This window comes from Tachyglossus aculeatus, chromosome 9 (assembly GCF_015852505.1).
Source record: "Tachyglossus aculeatus isolate mTacAcu1 chromosome 9, mTacAcu1.pri, whole genome shotgun sequence".
In the NCBI taxonomy this organism is placed as follows: Eukaryota; Metazoa; Chordata; class Mammalia; order Monotremata; family Tachyglossidae; genus Tachyglossus; species Tachyglossus aculeatus.
In genome coordinates this window covers 47530661-47555729 of record NC_052074.1, presented here as the reverse complement: position 1 = coordinate 47555729, position 25069 = coordinate 47530661, and the positions used below count along the sequence as shown (strand labels likewise).

Sequence of the window (25069 nt, the reverse complement as noted above, 5' to 3'; positions counted from 1 at the left end):
TACTCCGATATATCCTGGTTTGCGGTGAGGTGATCTTTGATTGGAATAACGGGTGAGCAAGCAGGTATCTTTTAAAAATTCCCTGTTTATATTACACTTGACTGCAGTCTGTTCATTAGTATCAGCAGATTTACATAGGAATAAATACAAAGTAGAACTGCTCCTTTGAGCTGCCTGAAGATAGGCTTGTCTCTTTGCCCACCCCCAAGTGCTTTGCACAGTGCTGCACATTCACAGGTGATTGATTGGGGTAGCTTTGAGTTGTTAGAGGGCTCACATGGGCTGTGATGTAGGAGAAAATTGAGGGTTTTTTTAGTCCCTCAATCATTTTATGCTCTAAAATATATTTGACTTTGCTATAATAGCTTCAAATCATTTATTTTTAATATAAATGTCAAATTGTATTTGGATCTTCCCTAGCCAATACTAGTTGTCTTCATGATTTTCTGTGTGAAGGTTGACTGTGTCCAGAAACAAAAAATCATTTACTTTATCTGCTTCACAATTGTCTCTTTTTAATTCACTGTTCCTTGGAGCTCAGAGTTTCTGCAGTGATTTAAAGCCAGCGCTGGAGAAAAAAGTGTGGGAATGAACATCGCTTTAGATAGTTCTCCAAGAAAATAACTTTTTCAAAAAATTCTCTCCTTAAAAATAATCTCTAAACCACCTCTATTATTCCTCCTCCTTATATGTGGCTTACCACTTCTGAGTGTTGCCAAAATGACAAGATTGGTTTTAACAAGACACTGCTTAATTTAACATTCATCAGCTGCTCATTTATTGAAGTACCATATGCTTAAAGGACATGAATGGAAATAATACTTTTGGAGAGTTAGAACCGAGGAAGAGGGAGGAGGGAGCTAAAAGAGTATTATGAGAAGCAACGTGGCTTAGTGGCAAGGGCACGGGATTGAGAGTCAGAGGTCCTGGGTTCTAATCCCAGCTCCGCCACTTGTCAGCTGTGTGACTTTGGGCAAGGCACTTAACTTCTCTGTGCCTGTTACCTCATCTGTAAAATGAGGATTAAGACTGTGAGCCCCACGTGGGACAACCTGAGTACCTTTTATCTACCCCAGTGCTTAGAACAGAGCTTGGCACATAGTAAGCGCTTAACAAATACCACTGTCATCATCATCATCATCATTCATACCAGATTCTACCCTGGACCAGAGCCCTGCAGTTTGGGTCTAGGTACCACTGCAGAAAGCATGAGAAGCAGTATGGCATAGTGGATAGAGCACGGGTTTGGGAGTCAGAAGGTCATAGGTTCTAATCCTGACTCCGCCACTTGTCTGCTGTGTGACCTTGGGCAAGTATCTTCACTACTCTGTGCCTGTTGTAAAATGGAGATAGGGCTGTGAGCCCTATGTGGGACAGGGACTATGTCCAACCTGATTTGCTTATATCCACCCCAGCGCTTAGTACAGTGCCTGGCACATAGTAAGCACTTAACCAATACCACAGTTATTAGCAGTAGTAGTATTATTATTTTCCAGACCATTGGACCTGTAAGCCCCACTCTTCTCTTTCCAGTGCCCTTTCCATGACTTTTCTATTTAATAATAATAATTCATTCATTCATTCAATCATATTTATTGAGCGCTTACTGTGTGCAAAGCACTGTAGTAAATGATTGGGAAGTACAAGTTGGCAACATATAGGGACGGTCCTTACCCAACAATGGGCTCACAGTCTAGAAGGGGGAGGTGATGATGAGATAATAATGATGATGGTATTTGTTAAGCGCTTACTATGTGCCAAGCACAGGGATAGACATAAAGTAAGCAAGTTGTCCCATGTGGCGCTCACAGTCTTAATCCCCATTTTACAGGTGAGGTAACTGAGGCCCAGAGAAGTTAAGTGACTTGTCCAAAGTCATACCGCTGACAAGCGGCGGAGGCAGGATTAGAACCCATGACCTCTGACTCCCAAGCCCATGCTCTTTCCACTAAGGCATGCTGCTTCAGGGAAGACGATGCTCTAATATCTTAGTCGTAAAGCCATTCTACAATAATTTGCTTTTATCTGTCTTGTAAGCAGAGTATTATTGGTACCTGTGTACATTTTTACCATGATCTGTGATCGCTTCAAGTTTTGAAATTCTAAATGAAGTTGCATGGTGTAAGGGACTGTTGTCTGACTTGATTTTCCTACTCGGAAGAAAGCCAACTTTAGCTCCTTTCCCCACTTTTGGCAAGTCCTTACCTGTAAATTGGCTTTTTTAAGTCTATGAAAAACCAAGAACTCAAGTTCAGGAGGATAGGGTGGTTCACTGTTCTTTTTCCATTTATCCAATTTCTGAGCTTTCCTGGCAGTGGAAGACCACTTAAGAAACTCGTTTCTGGTATTCCGTCTATTCCTGTTTAAGTCATTAGCATCACCAGTTGCCATAATATGCAGAAGACTCTGTTCCTATTCTTGAAGAGTTTATGATGGGAAGAAGCAGCATGGCCTAATGGAAATAGCACAGGACTGGGAGTCAGAGGACCTGGGTTCTAATTCCAGCTCCGCCAATCACTGTGTGACCTTGGGCAAGTCACATAAGTTCTCTCTGCTTCAGCTTTCTTAACTGTAAAATGGGAATTGAATTGAATTCCCATTCTCCCTTTCATTTAAGGCTGTGAACCCCCTTGTGGGTCAAGGACTGTGTCTGACCTAATTAATTTGTACCTACCCTAGCACTTAGAGCAGTGTTTGACACATAGTAAGAGCTTAACAAATACCATAAAACAAACAAAAAATTTTAGCACGTAAATTAACTTCCTCCTTCCTGAGAGGAGACCATGGTGATTTTTCACCATTTTGGAAATATTTTGAGTTTCTGGCTCCTAATCCTTAACTGTGGAAGTTCCTCAAGGCCCCCTTCTAGTCTCCATCTAGACTTGCTACCTTGGAGAATTTGTTTGCGCCTGTGGCTTCAACCACCATGTCTATGCAGATGATTCCCAAATCTACATCTCTAGCCTTGATCTCTCTTCTCCTCTTGTATTTCCTGCTGCCTTCAGGACATCTCTAGGAGGATGTCCTGCCGACAGCTCAGACTAAACCTTTGCAAAACAGAACTCCTCATCTTCCCAGCCAAACCCTGTCCTCCCCCTGACTTTCTCATCACTGTCTCAAACACCCGTAACCTTGGCATTATCCTCGACTCAGCTCTCTCATTCAAACCACATAGTCAGTCTGGCATAAATCCTGTTAGTTCCACCTTCACAACATCACTAAAGTCCGCCCTTTGCTCTCCATCCAAACTGCTTCCATGTTCATGTAAGCATTTATTCTAACCCCTCTTGACTATAGCATCGTCCTCCATGCAGGCCTCCCTGCCACCTGCCCCTTCCTGCTTCAGTCCATATTTCACTCTGCTGCCCAGATCATTTTTGTACAAAACCAATCAATCCATGTTTCCCCACTTTTCAAGAACCTCCAGTAATTGCCTATCCATCTCCTCATCAAACGGAAACTTCTTACTGTCGGCTTTCAAATGTTCAATCACCTTCTTCCTTCCTACCTTACCTCTCCGATTACATACTATAATCCACCCCGCACACTTCACTCCTCTAATTCCAACCTACTCACTTACATTGATCTTGTCTCTTTCACTGCCGAGCCCTTGCCCACTTCATATCTCACAGATAATCACTCTCCCCACCTTCAGAACATCTCCCAAAGGTCTTCCCTGACTTCCCTCATTTCCTCTTCTCTCCCTCCCTTCTGTGTGGCCCTCAACTTGGATTACCACCTAATTCTCAGCCCCACAGCCATTATATTAATGTCTATCTCCTTCTCTAGACTGTAAACTACTTGTGGTCATGGAAACGTATCTACCACTAACTACGTTACGTTGTACTTTCACAAGTGCCAAGTACAACGCTCTGCACAGAGTAAGCACTCAATTATATGACCCGTTGATTGATTGGCAGCATTAGCAGAAGATATAAAAGCTTGAAATATAAAGACCCTAGTTATATGAAATTTTGCAATTGCAAAATTGCCATGGAAATAAATCAAATAAACGGCTGCCAAGCTGTGTCCTCTTTCTTCCTCCCCCTCCATTTCTTGCCCCTGTTTTTACTCTTTCTGAAGATGCTTATTAATGTTCAATGACAAGTGCTAATGAAACGGGAAGAAGAAAAAGAAAGTGAAGGAAACCGGAGATCCAGTGAGAGAGGAAAAGAAAAATGCATTTTTACATTAAATATTTCCCTGGCCTCTACTCCAACAATTCTGGTTTCACTTTAAGCATTCCATTTTTCTAGTTTGGAAAAGCTTAATTAGTGGTTCCAACTGCTTATAATTAAGCTTTTCCTCTAGAGAGGAAAAGTTGAAAGCAGCTACAAACTGGTGCTATTAAAATTCATCATTAGCTCAGTCTCTTACTAGAAACTAGTTGGGGTTTGGATTATTTTCCAGTCATATGAAATATCACCTCATCATACAATAATTTCTTCCCCTCCTTGGGGTTTTTTTTGGTAACTGATAGTAAGTTTTAGGCCCAAAACGTAGATCAGAGATGAACATTAGACATTAATACATGTCCACTTGCCATTGATGAATGAAAAGATTATTCCTGGCCAATAGAAGAGCGTGTGTCAAGCCAAATAACCATAGGAGTAACAACAGCGTGCAAGCTCTGTAGGCAGTTGGAGAATACCTATAAGCAGTAAAATAAGTGATTCCTGGCATCAAAGAGTTTGCAGTGTGATGATTGCATCTTACAGATGTGATCTGTGTGACTATAGGGGTGAAACTGTGGTTAAGTGAAGGGTCTCGACATACGAGACCTGGATGGGGATGTTGTCAGGGTAAGGATGAGACAACGTTGGTAAAGATGAAAGTGTGCGAGGGTTAGGTTTAAGTGTAGGAGTATCTTTGAGAAAAAATCCATAGGCCTGGGATTAAGAACAATTTTAGCCGCCTGCTCTGTAATCTTGGGCAAGTCACTTAACTTCTCTGTGCCTCTGTTTCCTCTTTCGTAAAATGGGGATGCAATACCTGTTCTCCCTCCTACCTAGACTGAGAGCCTCATGTGGGACAGAAACCATGTCTGATCTGATTGTATTGTGTGTATACTCCGGTGCACAATTCAGAGTTTAGCACATAGCACTAACAAATACCACAGATATTGTTTTGGGGGGTTTTAATGGTATTTCTAAAGTGGTAACTATGTTGCAGGCACTGTATTAAGCGCTGGGGCAGATACAAGCTGATCAGGTTGGACACAGGTCATGTCCCTCGTGGGGCTCACAATCTTTATCCCCATTTTACTGATGAGGTAACTGAGGCACAGAGAAGCTAAGTGAGTTGCCCAAGGCTACACACACTTGACCATGGGGAAGTCAGATAGCTTCTCTGATCCTCAGTTTCCTCATCTGTAAAATGGGATGCAATATCTGTCTCCCTCCTACTTAGACTGTGAGCTTTATGTGAGACAGGGACTGTATCTGGCCTCATTATAATGTATCTATTCCTGTGCTGAGTACAGTGCTTGGCACATCTTAAGCACGTAACATGCCATTATTATCATGGTGCTATGGAAACCGCTCTGAGTCACTGGAAGTAGATGCTTCTCTCCGTCTATCTCTCTCTGTTTCCCTTTTCCCAGTTGGGATATGTTTTTTTAAGTTCTTTTATGTTCTTGGTTTACCAAGATAGGTTGGATCATCCTCATATCTTAGAGAAGCAGCGTGGCTCAGTGGAAAGAGCCCGGGCTTTGGAGTCAGAGGTCATGGGTTCAAATCCCGGCTCGCCAATTGTCAGCTGTGTGACTTTGGGCAAGTCACTTAACTTCTCTGTGCCTCAGTTACCTCATCTGTAAAATGGGGATTAAGAACTGTGAGCCCCCCGTGGGACAACCTGATCACCTTGTAACCTCCCCAGCGCTTAGAACAGTGCTCTGCACAGAGTAAGCGCTTAATAAATGCCATCATTATTATTATTATTTTATCTTTAGCACCAAATGCCTTGGGCTCATTGCTAACCTTGCCTGAGACAGCGTAAGAGTAAAGGTAGAAGCCCACCTCTAGATTTTGACCTGAGCTTCATTTAAGGAAAATACAGTGGGGCAGAACACCACTAGGCAGTGTTCTTTACCTGATTTAGGGCTCAGGACTTCTCCAGTTGCACATTAAGAACTTGGGTAGAAGGGGAAGTGCTGACTTTTTCAACCATGCAGACTGCAGGCCCCCGTTTAGATATGAAGTGCCACCAGGTTGCCCCGAACAGCAGTTCCTAGGTCCTTTTGAACATTCATTTTTCTTTTTTGAGGGGGAGTGGACCCACTGTAATATATTAGTACTTTCTAAGTGCTTACTGTGTGCAAATCCCTGTACTAAGTGCTGGGAGAGAGTACATATGTGGGAATTAAACATGTTTCTTGTCCCTTAGGGGGCTCACGATCTAGAGAATAAACAGTAGCTGTGGCCAAACATCCTCTTCCACTCCCCTGGACCCTGCAGCCTATAATTCCTGTCACATGCCTTGAGGAGCAAGTTGAGCAGACCAGCTGAAAGCTTTGTAACTGCCTGGATTTTCATGAAATTGGCTTGAAAGTCAGTTTCTGCACTAACTAGAAAAATTCACTTCCAGTAGAGATTTGACTTTTGCTCATCTTCCCGAAGGTTTAGTTATCTGAGACTTCCTCAGATACAAATCATCATTGTCTTACTGGTATATTTTGACCAAATGATTCTAGCAGATGCTGGTTCTTTATGCTATTTTTGCATTTTGCAGGTCTGGAAGAAATTGCAAAAGAAAAAGAGAAGCTAAGAAAAGCTGAAAGTATCCAAATCAAAGAAGAGATGTTTGAGGTTTCTGCGGACAAATTAAACTGTTTAAACACAGGTCACTGTGAGCAAAAAGAAGACCTTAAAGAAAAAGATAACACTAATCTATTTCTGCAGAAGCCAGGCTCTTTTTCCAAACTAAGCAAACTGCTAGAAGTAGCAAAGATGCCTCCTGAATCAGATGTAATCCCCAAACCAAATGGGAGTGCTGCAAATGGGTGCACACTATCTTATCAAAACAACACCAAAAATGCACTCTACAGCCTTCAAACACCAGCACCCCAAGTCAGCTCTGAAAAGGCAGACTCCAATGCTCTGTTTAGCCCAGTTTCAAGTGGGCCAGGGAAATTTTACAATCCACCGTTAATCCCAAATGACCAGTTGCTAAAAACCCTAACGGAGAAGAGTAGGCAGTGGTTCAGCCTTCTACCAAGAACACCTTGTGATGAAACCTCAGTTACCCATATTGATGCATCCCCTGCTGCTTCTTCAGTGGCTCCTCAGTCTCAACCACCGTCTAAATCACCCTCGCCTGTCCCATCACCTCTTCTTAGCTCATCCTCTGCTCAAACTCCCATGGGACTAAGTCCTTTTACTGTAACACCACTTCAGGTTAGTACCTACTGATAAAAATAGTACTCAACAACTATTGGTAATGTTTCTGACGTGTTTTCCCCCTGAGACTTCCCTGGGCAAGAAAGTATTTTTATTCAAGGTTGGAAATTCAGGGACTTGAGGTGACACTTTCCCGTGCTTATGTATTTCCCCTTCACAGGTTTTTGCAAAGATTCTTTAATCATACCCCCACATCTGTAGTTGCTTTTGAACCATACTGGTAATCAAGTGGAGCTAAGCATATTGCAAGTTCTACTGAAATAATTTGAAAAGTTCTGAACCTACAAGTGGGCAGCGGAAGTGTCTGCTAATTGTATTGTAGTACATTCTGTACTATATGCGGAGCTTAGTATAGTGCTCTGCACATAGTAAATGCTCAATAATGATTAATTATTAGATATTATTAGATAATTATTTGATATTATTATGAAATAATTATTTAATAATTATTAATTATTAAAAGTTAGAATTTTGCACAGGGAGTTTTTATTTGACTGTTGTGTTTCTCTACATGTGTTGGTTACCACTTAGGTAGAAAGGCATGAAATGAAAATAATTGATAAAAACGAAAGTAGTAGAATTGACTTTTCTGAATTTTTTGAATTGCTTGTAACGGGATCTAATCAAGTGTTTCTAATATTTTGACCTTTCCAGATAAAGAGTGGATTACCAATAATGGGACTTCAGTTCTGTGGATGGCCCACGGGAGTTCTTACTTCAAGTCTTCCATTTACATCTCCTTTATCGAGTTTAGGTTCAGGGTTGGGTCTGGCCGAAGGAAATGGTAATTCATTCTTGACCCCCAATGTTCCTTCAGCTAAAAGTGAATCACCAGTGCCACCAGGTGAAAAGGCAGCTTCCGCTGTCCCTGCAGCAGTTGAAGTAGCCAAACCAGTAGATTACCCTAGTCCAAAACCCATTCCGGAAGGTAGGTCCATTCAGATGGCTTGTGTCGAAGTATTTTCTTTGTTCTTTTTGAATTCTTACACTGTAATTGCACTGCTTGAAAGGCTTTATTGATGGTGACTCTTTTTCTTCACGTTACATCTGTTCACCATATTTAAATTGTTTGTAAATGATCTGCCTACTTATCTTGATTCAGAAATGCAGTTTGGTTGGTGGAGAATTATTGACCCAGAGGACTTAAAAGCTTTGCTCAAAGTGCTGCATCTCAGGGGAATAAGAGAAAAGGCCTTACAGAAACAAATACAGAAACACTTAGACTATATAACCCAGGCCTGCATCAAGAATAAAGATGGTATGTAACTAACAGAAATTTTCACATTTTTGATCAGCATAAAAATGATTTTTTTTTAGCTTAAAGGGGTTTTGTTTTCAGTATGTGTCAATTAATTATCAAAAAGCAGGTTTACCTTTTCCTCACAGAAGACTCTCCGTCCTCAGGAGTGGTATGATAATACCGTTAAGATTTATTTTTTTAACTTGTGATGGTCTTTTGAGCTGAGGAAAGCCTTCTTGTAAAAAGGCTAATTCCAATTTTCCCTCATGCAGAAAGGGAGGGAAGGTGTCATAGGACCCCGAAGACTTTCAACTTCAGGCTAACTACAAGCTAAACTATGTGGCAAAGGTTTGCCTCCTCCAACATTACAATATATCTACATGATGCACTATTACTGAGTGAACAGGGTGGTAGACACGCACACCTGTGGATAACACCACTTGTGTTACCGTGTCACCACTCCAGTGCCCTCCCAAAAGCGCCACAACACATCAGAGACAGTCTATTAGCTAGCAAAGGAATTGGGGGCAAACCAGGCTGCAACTGTGTGGTGAATGACTCTCTTCTGGAAGTAGTAATGAGGGACGTGCATTGTGGAAGTTTGTTTTCCCCGATCCCCACCACCCGTCATGGCTTCTGCGGGCTCAGCTTCCTGTACGAGACCACTTTTTATTCACAGGACAATACAAAATGTTGTTTAAATTGCATGTGATGTGAGTAAATTTTGCACACTTTCTGGACACAACATATTAATAACAAAAATCCAACATCAGTGCTGTACAAAACATAATTCATCTCTTTTTCCAAATATAGTTGCTATCATTGAAATAAGTGAAAATGAGGAAAACCAAGTTACCCGCGATGTTGTGGAGAACTGGTCGGTAGAAGAGCAGGCTATGGAGATGGACCTGATTATTCTACAGCAGGTGGAAGACTTAGAAAGGAGAGTCGCATCAGCTAGTTTACAAGTTAAGGTAAAATAGACTTTGAATGAAATCTCCAATAAGGAATGTTAGTCTTAAAGTACATGTTAAATCGGGATTGGTTCCGTTTCAGTTGTCCAGGTTTGATAAACCAAGGCAGCAGGCCACAGACAAAAAGTTACAATCGATCTGAAATGGGCCTGGCAGATGGATTCACACCCGTTCACAGTAATTCTCCTTTCCAAATTCATTTGAGTTAAAGTCATATTAAGCCCTCTTATATTGGGAATCTGAAAGAGAAAACGTAGGGAACCTCAGGAAGGACAGTAAGAAGAAAATGGTAGAGAAACTGAGAGAATCTAGGAAACGTCTAAATCCTGGATAATTTAAATTTAGAGTGAAGAAATTTGTTGTTATTTTCCTCCACATTTTGTAATTTTGTATAATTAATAATAATTTGAACATTAATGTAAATAAATGTTTGAGTTTCTAATAATGTAAATAGATGTACAAGTTTCTAGACTATCTTACTAGGACAAATGTAACAGCTAGGTAAGAAGCCTGGTAAATTGGCAGTGACTAGAAGTGGCAATGAGCATCAGAAAAGAAAGGGAAGCCCTTTGAGGGAAGCTACAACACAGAACTTGGAGGAGAAGAGGCAGGGGGGCTAGAGAGAGGCTTGACCTGTCCCCCTAATTCTCAGTCCTACTGGGTTGCTTTTTTCTCAAAAGCCTACCCCTTGCCTTCCCTCGATTATGGACAGGAACTTCTGGTTCACATTTATTGTCTGGAAAACTAGCCTATTTGTATCCAACTTGAATTAGACAATGGATTTGTCACAGATTCACCTATAAACACTATCTGTGCCAAACTAATATGGGTATAATTTCAGTGTAATTCCAAAAAATCATTTTATTGACCAATTCATGAACAAAATTTCAGTGATTTAAAAAATTACAAAATTGCCTAGTTTATTCCCAACTCTCTTCTTTAATTTAAACCAACTCAGACAGGGGTTAAGCGGACACCGTGGCTTCTTTGTTCCTCCTCTTCCCAAGGCCAAAGCATTTGTTTTTGGGGACAAAGGTAAAGCCTATCCAGCTACTAGGATGTTTCCTTCCCGTTTACTTTCACATCTCAGGAGGCCAGGAAAGAGAATGAATCACCAAGGATTCTTCTGTACACTCTGTGGGGGTAAAGCGGCAAAGCTTTAGCCAAAAGCAAAAAAATAAATTTAATATAAAATTTATCCTCAACTTAATTCTTTTGAAGCCTGTTCAGGATCAAGATAAAGGTGGCACACCAGTTTCAGGTTTTTGTTTTTTTAAAAAATTGAATTTGCTACATGCTTACTATGTACGAGGCACTTTACTAATTGCTGGGGTAGATACAGGCTAATCAGATTGGACATAGTTCTCTCCCACCTGAGGCTCAATCCCCATTAGTCCCCATTTTACAGATGAGGTAACTGAGGCCCAGTGAAGTGACTTATCCAAGGTCATACAGCAGACAAGTGGTGGAGCTGAGATTAGAACCCAGGTCCTTCAGACTCCTAGGCCTGTGCTCTATCCAGTCTATCTAACCATGGGTCCTATTGGATTAACAAGAGGGAGAGCCAGTTAAAACTTTATTAATTAGCTTCCTACTATTTTCCATAAAAGGCCAATATTTAAAGAGTAGATCTTAATTACCGTTCAGAGTCTTATTTTTGTTTTCTGGCTACCTCTGGAAACAAGAAGGTAATTAGTGCTTATTAAGATGTGCTAATGTCAGCAAATTAAGATAATTTAAGATAAATAGATAGATAAGTAAATAGATAAATTAAGATAATGTGGAACAGGGACTGTGTCCAACCTGATTAGCTTGTATCTACCCCAGCGCTTAGTACAGTGCCTGGCACATCGTAAGCACTTAACAAATACCGGTTATTATTATTTTTTAACTTGATTTTTTTAGAAAGCATTTAAAACGTTTGTTTCATCTGTTTAAGCCACTGTGACCAGAAAAAAATAAATGGTTACCTGTTTTCCTGATACTTAGGGTTGGATGTGTCCAGAGCCCGCCTCAGAAAGGGAAGACCTGGTATATTTTGAACATAAATCAATTACTAAATTATGCAAGGAGCACGATGGAGAGAGTGGAGGAGGAGACGAAGGAGGTGCCAGTGCTCTAGAACGGAAGAGTGACAACCCTCTAGATATAGCTGTAACCAGGCTGGCTGATTTGGAGCAGAACATAGAGCGAAGGTATCTGAAGAGCCCCTTAAGTACCACCATTCAGATCAAACTGGATAATGTGGGCACAGTTACTGTCCCTGCTCCTGCACCATCCATTAGTGGTGATGGTGACGGGTAGGTTATTGAGATTAACTTGACAAATTATTGTGCTTCTTTGCTAATTGGAGCCTATTTTCTATTGCCTGTTATCTATGTATCTTCTTGTACGTCTGTGGTCCGTATGGATCATGCTATTTTGCATGGTGCTTTGTAAAGATTTTTTTTTGTTCTGTTCGTTGATAATCTTGCAAAGTGATCTTTACATTTTACCTGGTTGTGACTAAGCTTCGAGGCACGTAGCCACAGTCTGTGCACTACATCAAATTTAGTTGCTTAAACCTTATACTTATTGGCTGTGTACGTGTTTTTGTCATTGCTTGGCTTTCAGTGTGATAATGATTGTTTCACATTCACCAACCAGTAAGTGTGGCTATGACCTACTTAACTTCTCTATATTTCAATGCAGAATTGAAGAGGATATTGCTCCAGGGCTCAGGGTATGGCGAAGGGCATTGTCAGAAGCTCGCAGTGCCGCCCAGGTAGCTCTGTGCATTCAGCAGTTACAGAAATCAATAGCATGGGAAAAATCAATTATGAAAGTTGTAAGTGTTTTTACTTAAGAAATACTATAACTAATTTACTTTTCCCATTTTCCACTTTCAGATCTCCTTTCTAACTATGGGTTGTTTGTTATGATTCAAAAATTTACTGAGTCTGTGCTGACGTACCTAAGTTGGATTCTAATTTTCAATCGCTTCTCCTTTTATCACCCATTCATGAGTTCAGCAATTTTCCGAAGGGTTATTTCCGACTTCTCTGTGAATGCCACTGAAATTCCGTTTCTTATGTTAATGTATCCGTTGGAGGAAAAACTTATCTCCTATTTAAGCAGAACACGTAATGCTAATAACAGGTTTTATTGTGGTTTGTAAAGTATTAAGCGATGACTGACATTTCCTTATCATCTCCTAACTGCTGCTGGAGTGTTTCATCAAGTTGATGGAGGCTGGCCCTGATCTTTTAATGGCCCTTCATTCCAACCAAGGGACACAATTAATATGTCAATTTTCCAGGTTATATTTTGTTTTCTTACACCTCATCCTCTCAGCAGACATTCTTGAATGTTCTGTCTCTTTTCCTTTTTCCCTGAGAGAGCTACCCAAGATGTCTGGCAGAAATAAGCCTGAAGTGTTCCACCTCTTTGTTACCATCAAGGAGTTAAGTATAGCATCAAGCATGGTAACTACAAGACTTCAGTTGTGTCGCTGATATTTCCTCTAAACGTTGAAGTTGCTGTTTCACCTTTCCACCCGGTTGCCTCATGCTGGACTTTCTATTTTTACCATACACAGAAAATATGTAGGAAACCTATTTTGTTTTTAGATCATCTTGCCTCTAGCATATGTGTTTTATTTATAGTGTTTTAAGATTCAGTTTAGTATTTACATTTGTGATTAAAAGTTATTTTTAGGTTATTACCCTTGGCGTTAAGTAAAGTTCACCGAAGACCTGATGGATGATCGCTAATTATTTTTGATTAAAATATGGCTGATATTCTTTCCTAGAGAAGAGGGACTGTTACACACTGAAATGTTTTTCTGGCTTCGTTAGTACCTCTACTGCTAGATTAATCCTCTAGATTGTAAATTGGGTTTGGGCAAGGAATGTGTCCGTTATATTATTGTTTGTACTCTCCCAAGTGCTTAGTACGGTGTCCCGCACACAATGATCATGCGGTAAATACAATTGATTGATTGATTGATTGATTACCTCTGACCATAATCCTATCATTGAGAAGCAGCATGGCTCAGTGGAAAGAGCCGGGGTTTTGGAGTCAGAGGTCATGGGTTCAAATCCCGGCTCCGCCAATTGTCAGCTGTGTGACTTCGGGCAAGTCACTTAACTTCTCTGTGCCTCAGCTAACTCATCTGTAAAATGGGGATTACGATTGTGAGCCCCACTTGGGACAGCCTGATCACCTTGTTCACCCCAGCGCTTAGAACAGTGCTTTGCACATAGTAAGTGCTTAATAAATGCCATTATTATTATTATTATTATATAAACAGATATATTCCCTCTGTAGCCTCTCAACATTTCTTCTAAATTGACCACAGTGGTAACCACAGGGAATAGCAGCTTTTATCTACCATCAGTCAATCAATGAATTGTCTTCATTCAATCATTGTCGTATTTATTGAGCGCTTACTGTGTGCAGAGCACTGTACTAAGTGCTTGGAAAATATAGTTCAGCAATAAAGAGAGACAATCCGTGCCCACACCAGGCTTACAGTATAGAAGGAGGGAGGTAGACACCAAAACAAGTAAACAGGCATTAATATAAATAAATAGAACTATAGATATATACGTAAATTCTGTGGGGTGGGCTTTGCGGGGGAGAGCAAAGGGATCGAGTGATTGTCTGGAGGATTTGAGGAGGGATGATATTCCAGGCCGGTGGTCGACAGTGGGTCAGGTGAGAATGAGGCAAATTGAGTTGGTTCGCAGCACCAGAGGAGCAGAGTGTGCAGGCTGGGATGTAGAAGGAGAGAAGCGAGGTGAGGTAAGAAGGGGCAACGTGGTGAAGAGCTTTGAAGCCGATAATGAGGAGTTTTTGTTTGATACAGAGGTTGATAGGCCATAACTAGAGATTTTTTCTACTAGAGGTACTAACGAAGCCAGAAAAACATTTCAGTGTCTGACAGTCCCTCTTCTCTAGGAAAGAATATCAGCCATATTTTAATCAAAAATGATTAGTGATCATCCATCAGGTCTTGGGTGAACTTTGCTTAACGCCAAGTGTAATAACCTAAAAATAACTTTTAACCACAAACGTACCTTTTTACGGAACGTTTCTGTAGAAAGGTAATTGGGGCAGCAGAGTGAAGTATGGACCGAAGTGGGGAGAGACAGGATGTTGGGAGATCAGAAAAGTTGATGCAGTGATCCGTTCGGGTTGGGATGAGTGATCGTACTAACGTGGTAGTGGTTTGGATGGAGAGGAAAGGGCGGATCTTGGCAATGTTGTGAAGGCGAGACTGGCAGGTTTTGGTGACGAATTGGATATGTGGGGTGAATGAGAAAGCGGGGTCAAGGATGACACCAAGGTTGTGGACTTGTGAGACGGGAAGGATGGTTGTGTCATCCACAGTGATGGGAAAGTCAGGGAGGGGACAGGGTTTGGGAGGGCAAATCAGGAGCTCTGTCTTGGACATGTTGAGTTTTAGGTGGCAGGAGGACATCGAAATAGCGATGTCCTGAAGGCAGAAGGTGTTGCGAGCCTGGAGGGAGGGAGAGAGGACAGTGGAAGAGATACAGATTTGGGTGTCATCCGCATAGAGATGATAGTTTCGTGTTTATCGTGTTTATTGGGTGATTACTTTATGCAGAACACTGTACTAAGCACTTGGGAGAGAACAATATAACAGAGTTGGCAGACATGTTTCCTGCCCACAGCAAACGTACAGACTAGAGGGGATACAGTTGTTAATATATATAAATAAATTATGGCTATGTATAAAAGTATAAAAGTACCCTGGAGCAATCTTTATAATTTATACCGATCTTTATGCTATTACCGAGCTGCTATTGTCAAAGTCATTCTGAACCAGAAGTTAAAATTCCATTTTAAGTCTTAAACCAGTGTTTACCCATCTAATTGAATTTGTTGTAAAATGCTTCTTTTCTCCTAATATGAAAAACAACTACTTTGGTTACTGCTTTAGAATCAGAAGTGAACTTTCTACATAAGCAGGTTGAGCTGAGCATTACCCACAGGTACACCTTGACTTTTTGGTGGGCAGGGAACATAACTACCTACTCTGTTGTACTCTCCCAAGCACGTAGTACAGTGTTATGCACATAGTAAGCACTCAATAAAATACCATTGTTTCTATGATGTCAGAGTAGTACATTACTGGTTTGGCGGTGATCAGCATCATCATCAACAGTGTTTATTTACCTGTGTGAAAAGCTGTGTAATGGGACTATACAGTAGAATAAACAGGCACAAGCCCTGCTCTAGAAGAGTTTACATCTAATGTGAAAGATAAGTAGAAACTAGTTAAATGCCAAAGTGAAAGAGCAAGAGAGTTAGTACAAACCAGAAAAGGCACAATAAAGCAATTAAATCAATAGCAAGCAGACATATTTGGTAAGATGTTTGTAGGAGAAACTGAAGAGGAACAAGGTTAGAGATGGGAAGACAGGAAGGGACTGATTGTTTGGTTGAGGTGTTTACAGTAGTTCAACTACGGAATGATAAGGGCTTGAGTAAGTATGGTAGAAGTAAGGGTGGAAAACAAGGGATTTGTGAGATATAAATTAAATACTGATAGGATTTAGGGGTCTACAAATATGGGAGGTAAGTGATAGAGAGCAGTAGAAATGACCCTCATGTTGAGAGTTTGGGGAACAAGGTGGAGAGAGGTGATGTTGACCAAGATGCAGTTAGAAAGAGGAGAAGTTTTAAGAGAGAACATGAGGCATTTTCTTTTGGAACTAATGAGTTTATGCTGTTGGTGAGTCATCTAGGTGGAGATGTCCTGGAGCCAGGAGGAGATAAAAGATTGAAAAGCAAGTGAGAGGGTGAGACTGCAGTCATCTAGATTTAGGAGTTGTCACTTTTGAGATGGTAGCTCAAGCCATGTGAGTGGCTGAGCGTCCCAAAAGGATGAGTGTAGTATAAGAAAAGTGGACCCAGAACTGAGCCTTGTGGAACATCCAAAATTAACCCTCTATCGGTCCCACTGTTCTCCATTAGATTGTTAGTTCCTTGAGGACAGGACCGTGTATTTTGCGTCTATTGTACTCTCTAAATTGGAATCCCACTTATGTAAAAGTTTTGCATGAGAGTTAATAACTTTGTAGAATCAAGAGGCATATCCAGCGCTTAGAACAGTGCCTCACACATAGTAAGCGCTTAACAAATGCCATTATTATTATTATTATTATCCATGCCCTTAAAGGTTGAAGGTACAAAGTCACATGCACCAATGCTGCGTATTAGCATACTGTTGAACTATTACCTATTTGATTTAAATATTCCCAATCCACTCCAGTTTGGAGAAGGGAAATAAGGTAAATTATAATGTGCATTTACACGGGTTACAGAGTATTTAAGTACAAATACTTAAAAGCTACAGTGCTGACCATGGTTAAGGCCACAATATCTTCATATAGTTCTCAGAAGAGGTGCCCGTCCACAGGGGCAATGGGAGCAGCTGCTTCCTCATCCCATTTAAGCCGGGTTCCCAGACTAACTCATCCAGGTCTCTGATTAAAACCCTAGTGTACAGTCAGGGCTGAAAAGCCTCAACACGGTGACTTATTGACCCTTTGAATAATGATGGCATTTGTTAAGTGCTTACCATGTGACTTAAGCGCTTAGCACAGTGCTCTGCACACAGAAAGCGCTCAAGAAATGTGATTGAATGAATGAATGAATGGTTGCGCACAGTCCCTTTCCCACATAGGACTCCCAGTCTTGACCCCATTTTGCAGATGAAGTGACTTGCCCAAGCCACACAGTAGACAAGTGGTGGAGCCGGAATTAGAACCCAGGACCTCTGACTCTGGGGCCTGTACTCTTTCTCCTAGGCCATGCTGCTGCTTCGAAGCCTGCCCCCTCCTTTTTTTACTCCCAGGCCCCTGCTGAAATGTAGGCAGCAAATATTTATTTTATTTTGTTAGTATGTTTGGTTTTGTTCTCTCTCTCCCCCTTTTAGACTGTGAGCCCACTGTTGGGTAGGTACTGTCTCTATATGTTGCCAATTTGTACTTCCCAAACGCTCCCTTCAAGGCCCTGCTGAGAGCTCACCTCCTCCAGGAGGCCTTCCCAGACTGAGCCCCTTCTTTCCTCTCCCCCTCGTCCCCCTCTCCATCCCCCCGTCTTACCTCCTTCCCTTCCCCACAGCACCTGTATATATGTATATATGGTTGTACATATTTATTACTCTATTTATTTATTTATTTATTTATTTATTTATTTTACTTGTACATTTCTATCCTACTTATTTTATTTTGTTGGTATGTTTGGTTCTGTTCTCTGTCTCCCCCTTTTAGACTGTGAGCCCACTGTTGGGTAGGGACTGTCTCTATGTGATGCCAATTTGTACTTCCCAAGCGCTTAGTACAGTGCTCTGCACATAGTAAGCGCTCAATAAATACGATTGATTGATTGATTGATTGATTAGTACAGTGCTCTGCACATAGTAAGCGCTCAATAAATACGATTGATGATGATGATGATGCACAGGGTCACTGCCCAGCTGCCTGGTTTACTGTAGGGTGCTGTACCTGCACATACAAGATGGGTTCCCAAAAGTTGGTCTGTTGCATGTGGCAGGATTATTGTTCCCAGGAATGGCCTACTAAGGTCTCTCTACCCCCTGAGAGTAGGTTAGAGTAAAGGGGAAAATTGGCAGGAGAGTGTGTGCTCTCTTAGTAGTCCCGGTACAAAGGTTTTATTAGTGTAACTGTTGCTATGGTGTATCTCTGCAACTTTGTGATGAGACTCAAGAGTAATTGCAGTTGAAAGAGTGCGTGCAGCTGATTTTTTATCTGCTCCACATATTGAGTCTTGTTTTGACTATCCTAAATTGTCTAGGGCTTAACTCAGTTACCGTACAGCAAGGGAAAAAACTGAAATCCTCACATTTAAATTAATTGGTAATTGAAGATAAATTTGGGTTAGAGAAAATTTTTATTTGAAATATTTTATTGAGCTAATATTAACAATGGTTAGTGCCATGCCATTATATGAATGAAAAATTCCAATCCAATATGCTCTTTTTATTAAATATTGAGGATATGAATTTTAACTCCCTCCTCACAAAGCTGCCTGATTTGTTTTTACAATTCTCCTATCTCTCAACTTCTTTCGTAGCTGAGTTTTGCTTGTACAGTTTACCATGTCACTTTGCGATTTCCTTTTCTCAGATATTCATCTTAACACCCTTAATAAGGCTGGAGCACCCAATTCTTCTCCAAAGAAGCTAAACGGCATTCACCAAGTTTTTAGAATGAAAGAAATGGCTAATTTTAAAAAAATCTATGTTTTGTTGTAACTTTTTTATTACTCAACAGGAATAATATTTATTCATTTGTACTTTCATATTCTTCAGTTTCAGATTACCTTTAAGCAAAACTTGGGGTGAAGAATGATATACTGGGCTTGTGAAATCAAACCATTTTTTGACTACAGGCTTTTAAAATGTTTCATAGTAAGCATCAAGTAATTTGAGTCTTTTAGACTGTGAGCCCACTGTTGGGTAGGGACTGTCTCTATCTGTTGCCAACTTGTACTTCCCAAGCGCTTAGTACAGTGCTCTGCACACAGCGCTTAATAAATACGATTGATTGATTGATTGATTGAATCATGGCTTTAACTATGAAACAGGAGTAAATAACACCAACCCCATTGAGCCTGGTACTTTATATCTCTGACATCTCTGGACTTACTTTCAGTTAAAATAAATATTTCTATAAATATTTAAGATGTTCCCGTATCTACACTCATATAATACAATATTAACAGGCTGTTCTTTCAAGGAAAACCAGGGTGGCAATAAGCAGTGGTGTTATTGCCCATGGTAATAATAACAATGTTACTGCCGCTCATTCAAAGTTATTACTAATTGAGAATGTAAAATGATGTCAATATTTGAACCCCGGGACCTCTCTTATTGTAAATTAAACCCAGACAGAAACCTTAGAAATGTTTTTTTTTCCAGAGGGTATTTAAAAAGATGGCTGAACGATAAAGTGCATCTTGACAGTCCCGTGCCTTTTTTATTAAAGCTGTTCATTGCTTTCTGTGCTCTGATGTCATGTTAATTACCCCATTTGTTAGTGTACATGCTTATGAAGTGCTGTTTGCAGACATTCAGCCTTTTTAGCTTTGTTCCTTGTTGCAATGTCCTGGAAATATGCATATACTCAGTAGAATTGCTCATCATGTCATGCGGTCCATATCTGTGCGATGAGAGATTCATTGACATGTATGGCTACTGTACATGTGTCGGCTACTTGTACCTACGTTAGCCAGTACAGCGAAATGGTAAATGCCAAATCTGAAGTATGCAGTACGTCATTTTCCAAGAATTGTGATGGGTGATTTTAAATGAATTTTCATATGTTGTAGTATTGCCAAATCTGCCGAAAGGGAGATAATGAGGAGCTGCTGCTTCTTTGTGATGGCTGCGATAAAGGATGTCACACTTACTGCCACAGACCGAAGATCACTACTATACCAGATGGTGACTGGTTTTGCCCGGCCTGTATTGCTAAGGTAATATTGACTTTACTGTCAACCGAAGGTCCTTTTACATGTCAAATTCCAGGGATTTGAGTTTCTTTGCAGTTAATGATCTCCCTTTGCATTATGCTGTTTGTGCTAGGTCGCTGAGCTGCTAATAAATACCACATCAAATGGTAGCAAGAATTGCTTTGAGAGAAACACAGATTCATACGTTCATGTTGGTGCTTGTAAGAAATGGAAGAACGTAGTTTCAGGAAGTCTGAATGAAACCCATAATTATTGTTGTTTTTCAAGTGCTATTATTCCATTTCAGATTTGATGACTGAAACATTTTGAGACATCCGTTCACATAGAAGACAAAAGCAGTTTGGTTTCTTTTCTTAACTCAATTATTTTTGTCACGAAGCTATGTATGCCTAAGTTTGATTTTAACTGTCTTCGTGCATGGATCAAGTGGCTATATATAATTTTATGGAGTAGGTTTTACATCTAATTAACCAGAGATATTACAAACCATAGACATGGGGAAACTTTTAGTAATTCATTCAGAAATACTGAAGGATGAGATTTTACAGAATGAGGCCTTTACCTTTTAGCAGTGTGGAGGAGTTCTAATTTCTTGTCTGAATTATAAAGCAAGAAAATATCCCATTGTTCCTCACCATAATGAAGCACCCTTTTAAGGAACTGAACCTCATATCTATGAAACATTTTTTACTCATATTTACTGAATTCAGAGTTTAAGCTACTGGGTAATTTATTGAAGGCTCCCTTTGCTTTCATAATTTGAAGACTTCAACACAGATTTTTCCATATAAAAATGAGAGCTATATTTGCAGTTAGCCTACTATATTTTATGGAAGTTAAACGCTTCTTTTTATTCAGAAAATATTTGTGATACTCCTTCCTGTCCATTTTACAATCGAGCATTTATGTGTATTTCCCTCCAATTTTCCCAAAGTCCTTTTCAGAATCATAACATTTTTACAGCATATGGAAGAACTGACCTTTAAATGTCTGCTATTGGGTAGCCAGAACACACCGTGGTTTGGGAAACAACCAGGCATCATGAGGTTTTCTTTTTACCTGCAATTAAAATTCAGTTTCAAGTGACAGTTGTATACCAGAGGTTGAGCCCTGATTGTACATCTAAAGGCAGAGAAGCACATCTATTTTTTATTTTGTTGTGACAACAGCGTACAATTCAAAAAGATTGTTTATGTCTGTTGTTAAACCCTTCCTAAGGGTTGGCGATCCCCAGTTCTTTATGACAGTGGACGCTGCTCTTCTTCTAAGAGCCCAAGAGGGCTACAGCATCCCCTCAGAAGCTGTGAAGGAGAAAACCATTTTACTTAATCCTCTCCTTTAGTCTCCCCTGGAACCTTCCAGACACCTTTTCCAGCACAAAACCACTTCCCAGATACCTACTTTTTGTGCTGCCATTATCTCCCCAGCTCCGCATCATGCTTTCTGACATATTGTGAAATGTAAAAAGGGCGAGCAGAACAGTGCTGATGACAGAATCTCTTTAGCAACTATGCCGATAGTAAAATCTCTGGCTCAGCCCCACCCCGGGCACCACTGCCTGGTTATTATCATCAGTCAACCAACAGTGGTATTTATTTAGCACATACTATGTGCAGAGTACTATGCTAAGCACTTGGGAGGGTACAGCACAATGGAGTTGGTAGACACAGTCCCTGCCCACAACAAGCTTGCTTCGAGAGATGTACTCAGCAGTTCAAGGATGCTCCAGAGCACCCTTTTGTTCCCCTTTTTGTTGGGGAGATGTTTGCTTCCCACCATTCTCCTCAGTGTAAATTGGTGGAAGCAGCCTTTCCTTCCATCTGGAGGAAAACCCACCCTCTGCCTCCTCCTCCTCCTCTTCAAGCCTGAGAAAATGACTTGTACTACAAAATAATGCTGCTCGAGGCCGTCGTATGAAAGCCCAAAATGAAAAGACTGGTCTGATGTCATTCAACTGAATGACAAGAAATAGAAAAAATGGAGAAGGGAAAATAAGCTCTGGGTTAATTTTTTAAGAAGTGAAGAACAAACGTCAGGGAAATTGTTAGTAATGGGTTTGTGTTGACATCGCCTTAGTCACTAAGAGGAATATCATCATCTAAGTGGTTCAAATGTAAGCGTTGACTGTCACCAAAGTAAAATGGTTTCGAGTATTATTACGTAGATTATTCTTTGATCATCCAACCCCAAAGGGGTGGCTCTGGAACAAAAATACTGTCTACTGCCAGTTATACAGGGCCCGATTATCTCTCTTCTTCCAATTCTTATTTTTTTTAGTTCTTGTTAATTTGCTGCTCATTAATATCCCTATGTGAAAGTGGACACAAAAAAATGATAAAGGGTGGAACTCAAACTTAGCATTTTTCTGCTTGTTAAACACATTGATAAAATTGCGACATGAACTAATCTGAGTTCTTAAAACTGTTCAGGTAATTTGATTAGCCATCTAAGGGGGAAGAAGAGCTGGGGCCAGGGCTGCTCTTGGGGTAGGGTAAATAGAGGCAGTTGCCTTGGACTCCACACAGCAGAGGGCCAAACCCAGACGTGTTCAGTGCAGGATCACGCCAGCCTCTGAGTCCAGGGCTCTGACCCGGCGGTGAAGGAGTGTTTAAGGTGTGTTTAAGGAGATATTACTGCATCAACAATTAGTCCACTCTCAGCAACCCCTGGCTGACCGCACAGCATCCATTACTTAGCCCAATTATACTCTTCCCCCCCAACCACCCTCCACCTTGAAAGGCTGAGTTTAGCAATACCATTTTCAAATTTTTAATCTTTGGCTCAACTTTGTTTCTATAATTTATTTTCATGTGAGATTGTCTCCCAGGAATGGTGTATACTGTAGTAGCTTTGAAGTACTCATGCCTGTGTAGTCTCTGGTAAAGCAAATGTTTGCTGGTATTTTATTATGTTTAAGCCTCGGGAGTGGTTGAACAGCTTAATTTGAAATCAGCAGCATGGCTCAGTGGTAAGAGCACGGGCTTTGGAGCCAGAGGTCATAGGTTTGAATCCCGGCTCCGCCACATCTGCTGTGTGATCTTGGGCAAGTCACTTAACTTCTCTGAGCCTCAGTTACCTCATCTGTAAAATGGGGATTGACTGTGAGCCCCACGTGGGACAACCTGATCGCCTTATATCCCCCAGCGCTTAGAACAGTGCTTTGCACATAGTAAGCGCTTAACAAATGCTATTATTACTCCCTTTATAAATACCATGAATATTTGCTCACCTGATTTCCCTCTAAAAAAAGATTCAAAGATGAATTCAGTTATATTGAACATACCGGGTTCCTTCAACAACTTGAAGTTTGGGCACTTAAGGCATACTGAGAATATCTTGGTACACAATGCAAAACTCTTTTAATGTACGGAGCACTGAATTGAGGGCAGGAAGGAAAACTTTCCTCTCATTCTCCCTTCCTTTCAAATGCTGATTCTCTATCTTTTGCTAAAAGCAACTTCTTGGACATTGTTAATCTGCCCAATTACAACTTGATTTGTCCAAGGTCAGCAGACAACTGGCAGAATCTGGATTAGAACCCAGATCCTTCTGATTTCCAGGCCTGTGCTCTAACCACTAGACCATGCTAAAGACAGTCATGTAATTTTCTGGTAGAGTGTAAGGAGTAGTAATGAAGTACAGTGTTGTTGGTTTGCTTCCTTCCATAGGTGTTGTGCATCCTGGTTATCAGAACTTTTAAAAGTAATGTAACAAAATATTTGCAATACTGTTGCTCTCCAACCTTGGATCATGGGGTAAAGTTGGCAAAACTTAGAACCGGTTTTGAAGTTTATGGCAACTGTGCGTTTGAATTAGCTCTAAACTGTGCAGAATAAAGCGAGAAACAGGGTTAAGTGTTCTTTAAAAAAAAGTGCTCTTCTCTGGCAGATTAAGGACATGCCATCCCTAATGTAATATGATTTCTTAAACTTACAGAAGGCATACTGCTGGGCACCATGTCAAACTTCCACACAAGTCCTTCAGTAACTTATTCTCTTACCTTATTGTTTTCTTTGATAGGCAAGCGGTCAAACCCTAAAAATAAAAAAACTGAGTATCAAAGGGAAAAAAAGTAATGAACAAAAGAGAGGCAGGAAGCTGTCTCTGACCGGAGAAACTGAAGATGAAGATTCTGCAACCACAAGTAGCTCTATAAAGAGAGGAAGTAAAGACCCCAAAAAGAGAAAAATGGAAGAAAATACTCCAGTCACCCTCATAAAACAAGAAAGCTTCAGTCCTCTTAAGAAACCTAAAAGAGATGACTCTAAGGATCTGGCTTTCTGCAGGTGATGTTCCTATTTGAGTAGGCAATGTATTCCTGCCCTTGTAAAATGTCTGAATGCTGTAGCTTTTTTTTTAAGCAAAGTGCATTGTGTTTTCCTTTACTATTTTTTAAAAGAAATGAATTTGAATTGTTGAAAGTTTGTAGTACAAAGCTGAAATGTGAGGTTGGAAATTAAAGATAATCGGAATAAAGTTTGGTGAATAAACTTAATTTATGTTCATTTACAACACTGTTTTTATTCAGCATGATCCTGACTGAAATGGAAACTCATGAAGATGCATGGCCTTTCCTCCTTCCTGTAAACTTGAAACTCGTTCCTGGGTACAAGAAAGTTATTAAGAAACCTATGGATTTTTCCACCATTAGAGAAAAATTGAGTAGTGGACAGTAAGTCAACTTCCTCTTATTACGGAGCTTCCTGTGCACTAAATATCGCAAATCACAAATTGCAGGAGGGAAATTTGATTAAAGCTTCGACATAAAATTAGATGTATCACCCAGATAGAAGGCTGTTTTTGTAGACCTGTGAATTTGTGACAGAGGTATGGTAAGCCAAGTTTGCTCATTTTTCTGAGGTGTTCCCATTTTGTGAGGGTAGGATATCAGGAGGAACCTTCTCCTTCTTCCAAGGCATGTCTTTTCTGGTTTCCAGCTTGTTATCCCA

The 25069-nt window shown here is 40.5% G+C and overlaps 1 protein-coding gene across 3 annotated transcripts in view; it reads left to right on the top strand.

Annotated features, from left to right (window-relative positions):
- BAZ2B (bromodomain adjacent to zinc finger domain 2B) overlaps positions 1 to 25069 on the top strand; it is a 232511-nt gene that overhangs the window by 205225 nt on the left and 2217 nt on the right. For 2 of the 3 annotated variants that reach the window (XM_038751842.1, XM_038751843.1), the window contains 9 exons: positions 6730 to 7394; positions 8052 to 8325; positions 8500 to 8655; positions 9451 to 9611; positions 11601 to 11911; positions 12303 to 12438; positions 19977 to 20123; positions 24141 to 24406; positions 24649 to 24792. In XM_038751842.1, the coding sequence (XP_038607770.1) occupies positions 6730 to 7394; positions 8052 to 8325; positions 8500 to 8655; positions 9451 to 9611; positions 11601 to 11911; positions 12303 to 12438; positions 19977 to 20123; positions 24141 to 24406; positions 24649 to 24792 (2260 nt within the window). The remainder of the gene's footprint in view (positions 1 to 6729; positions 7395 to 8051; positions 8326 to 8499; positions 8656 to 9450; positions 9612 to 11600; positions 11912 to 12302; positions 12439 to 19976; positions 20124 to 24140; positions 24407 to 24648; positions 24793 to 25069) is intronic. The other variant, XM_038751844.1, reaches the window with a different exon arrangement.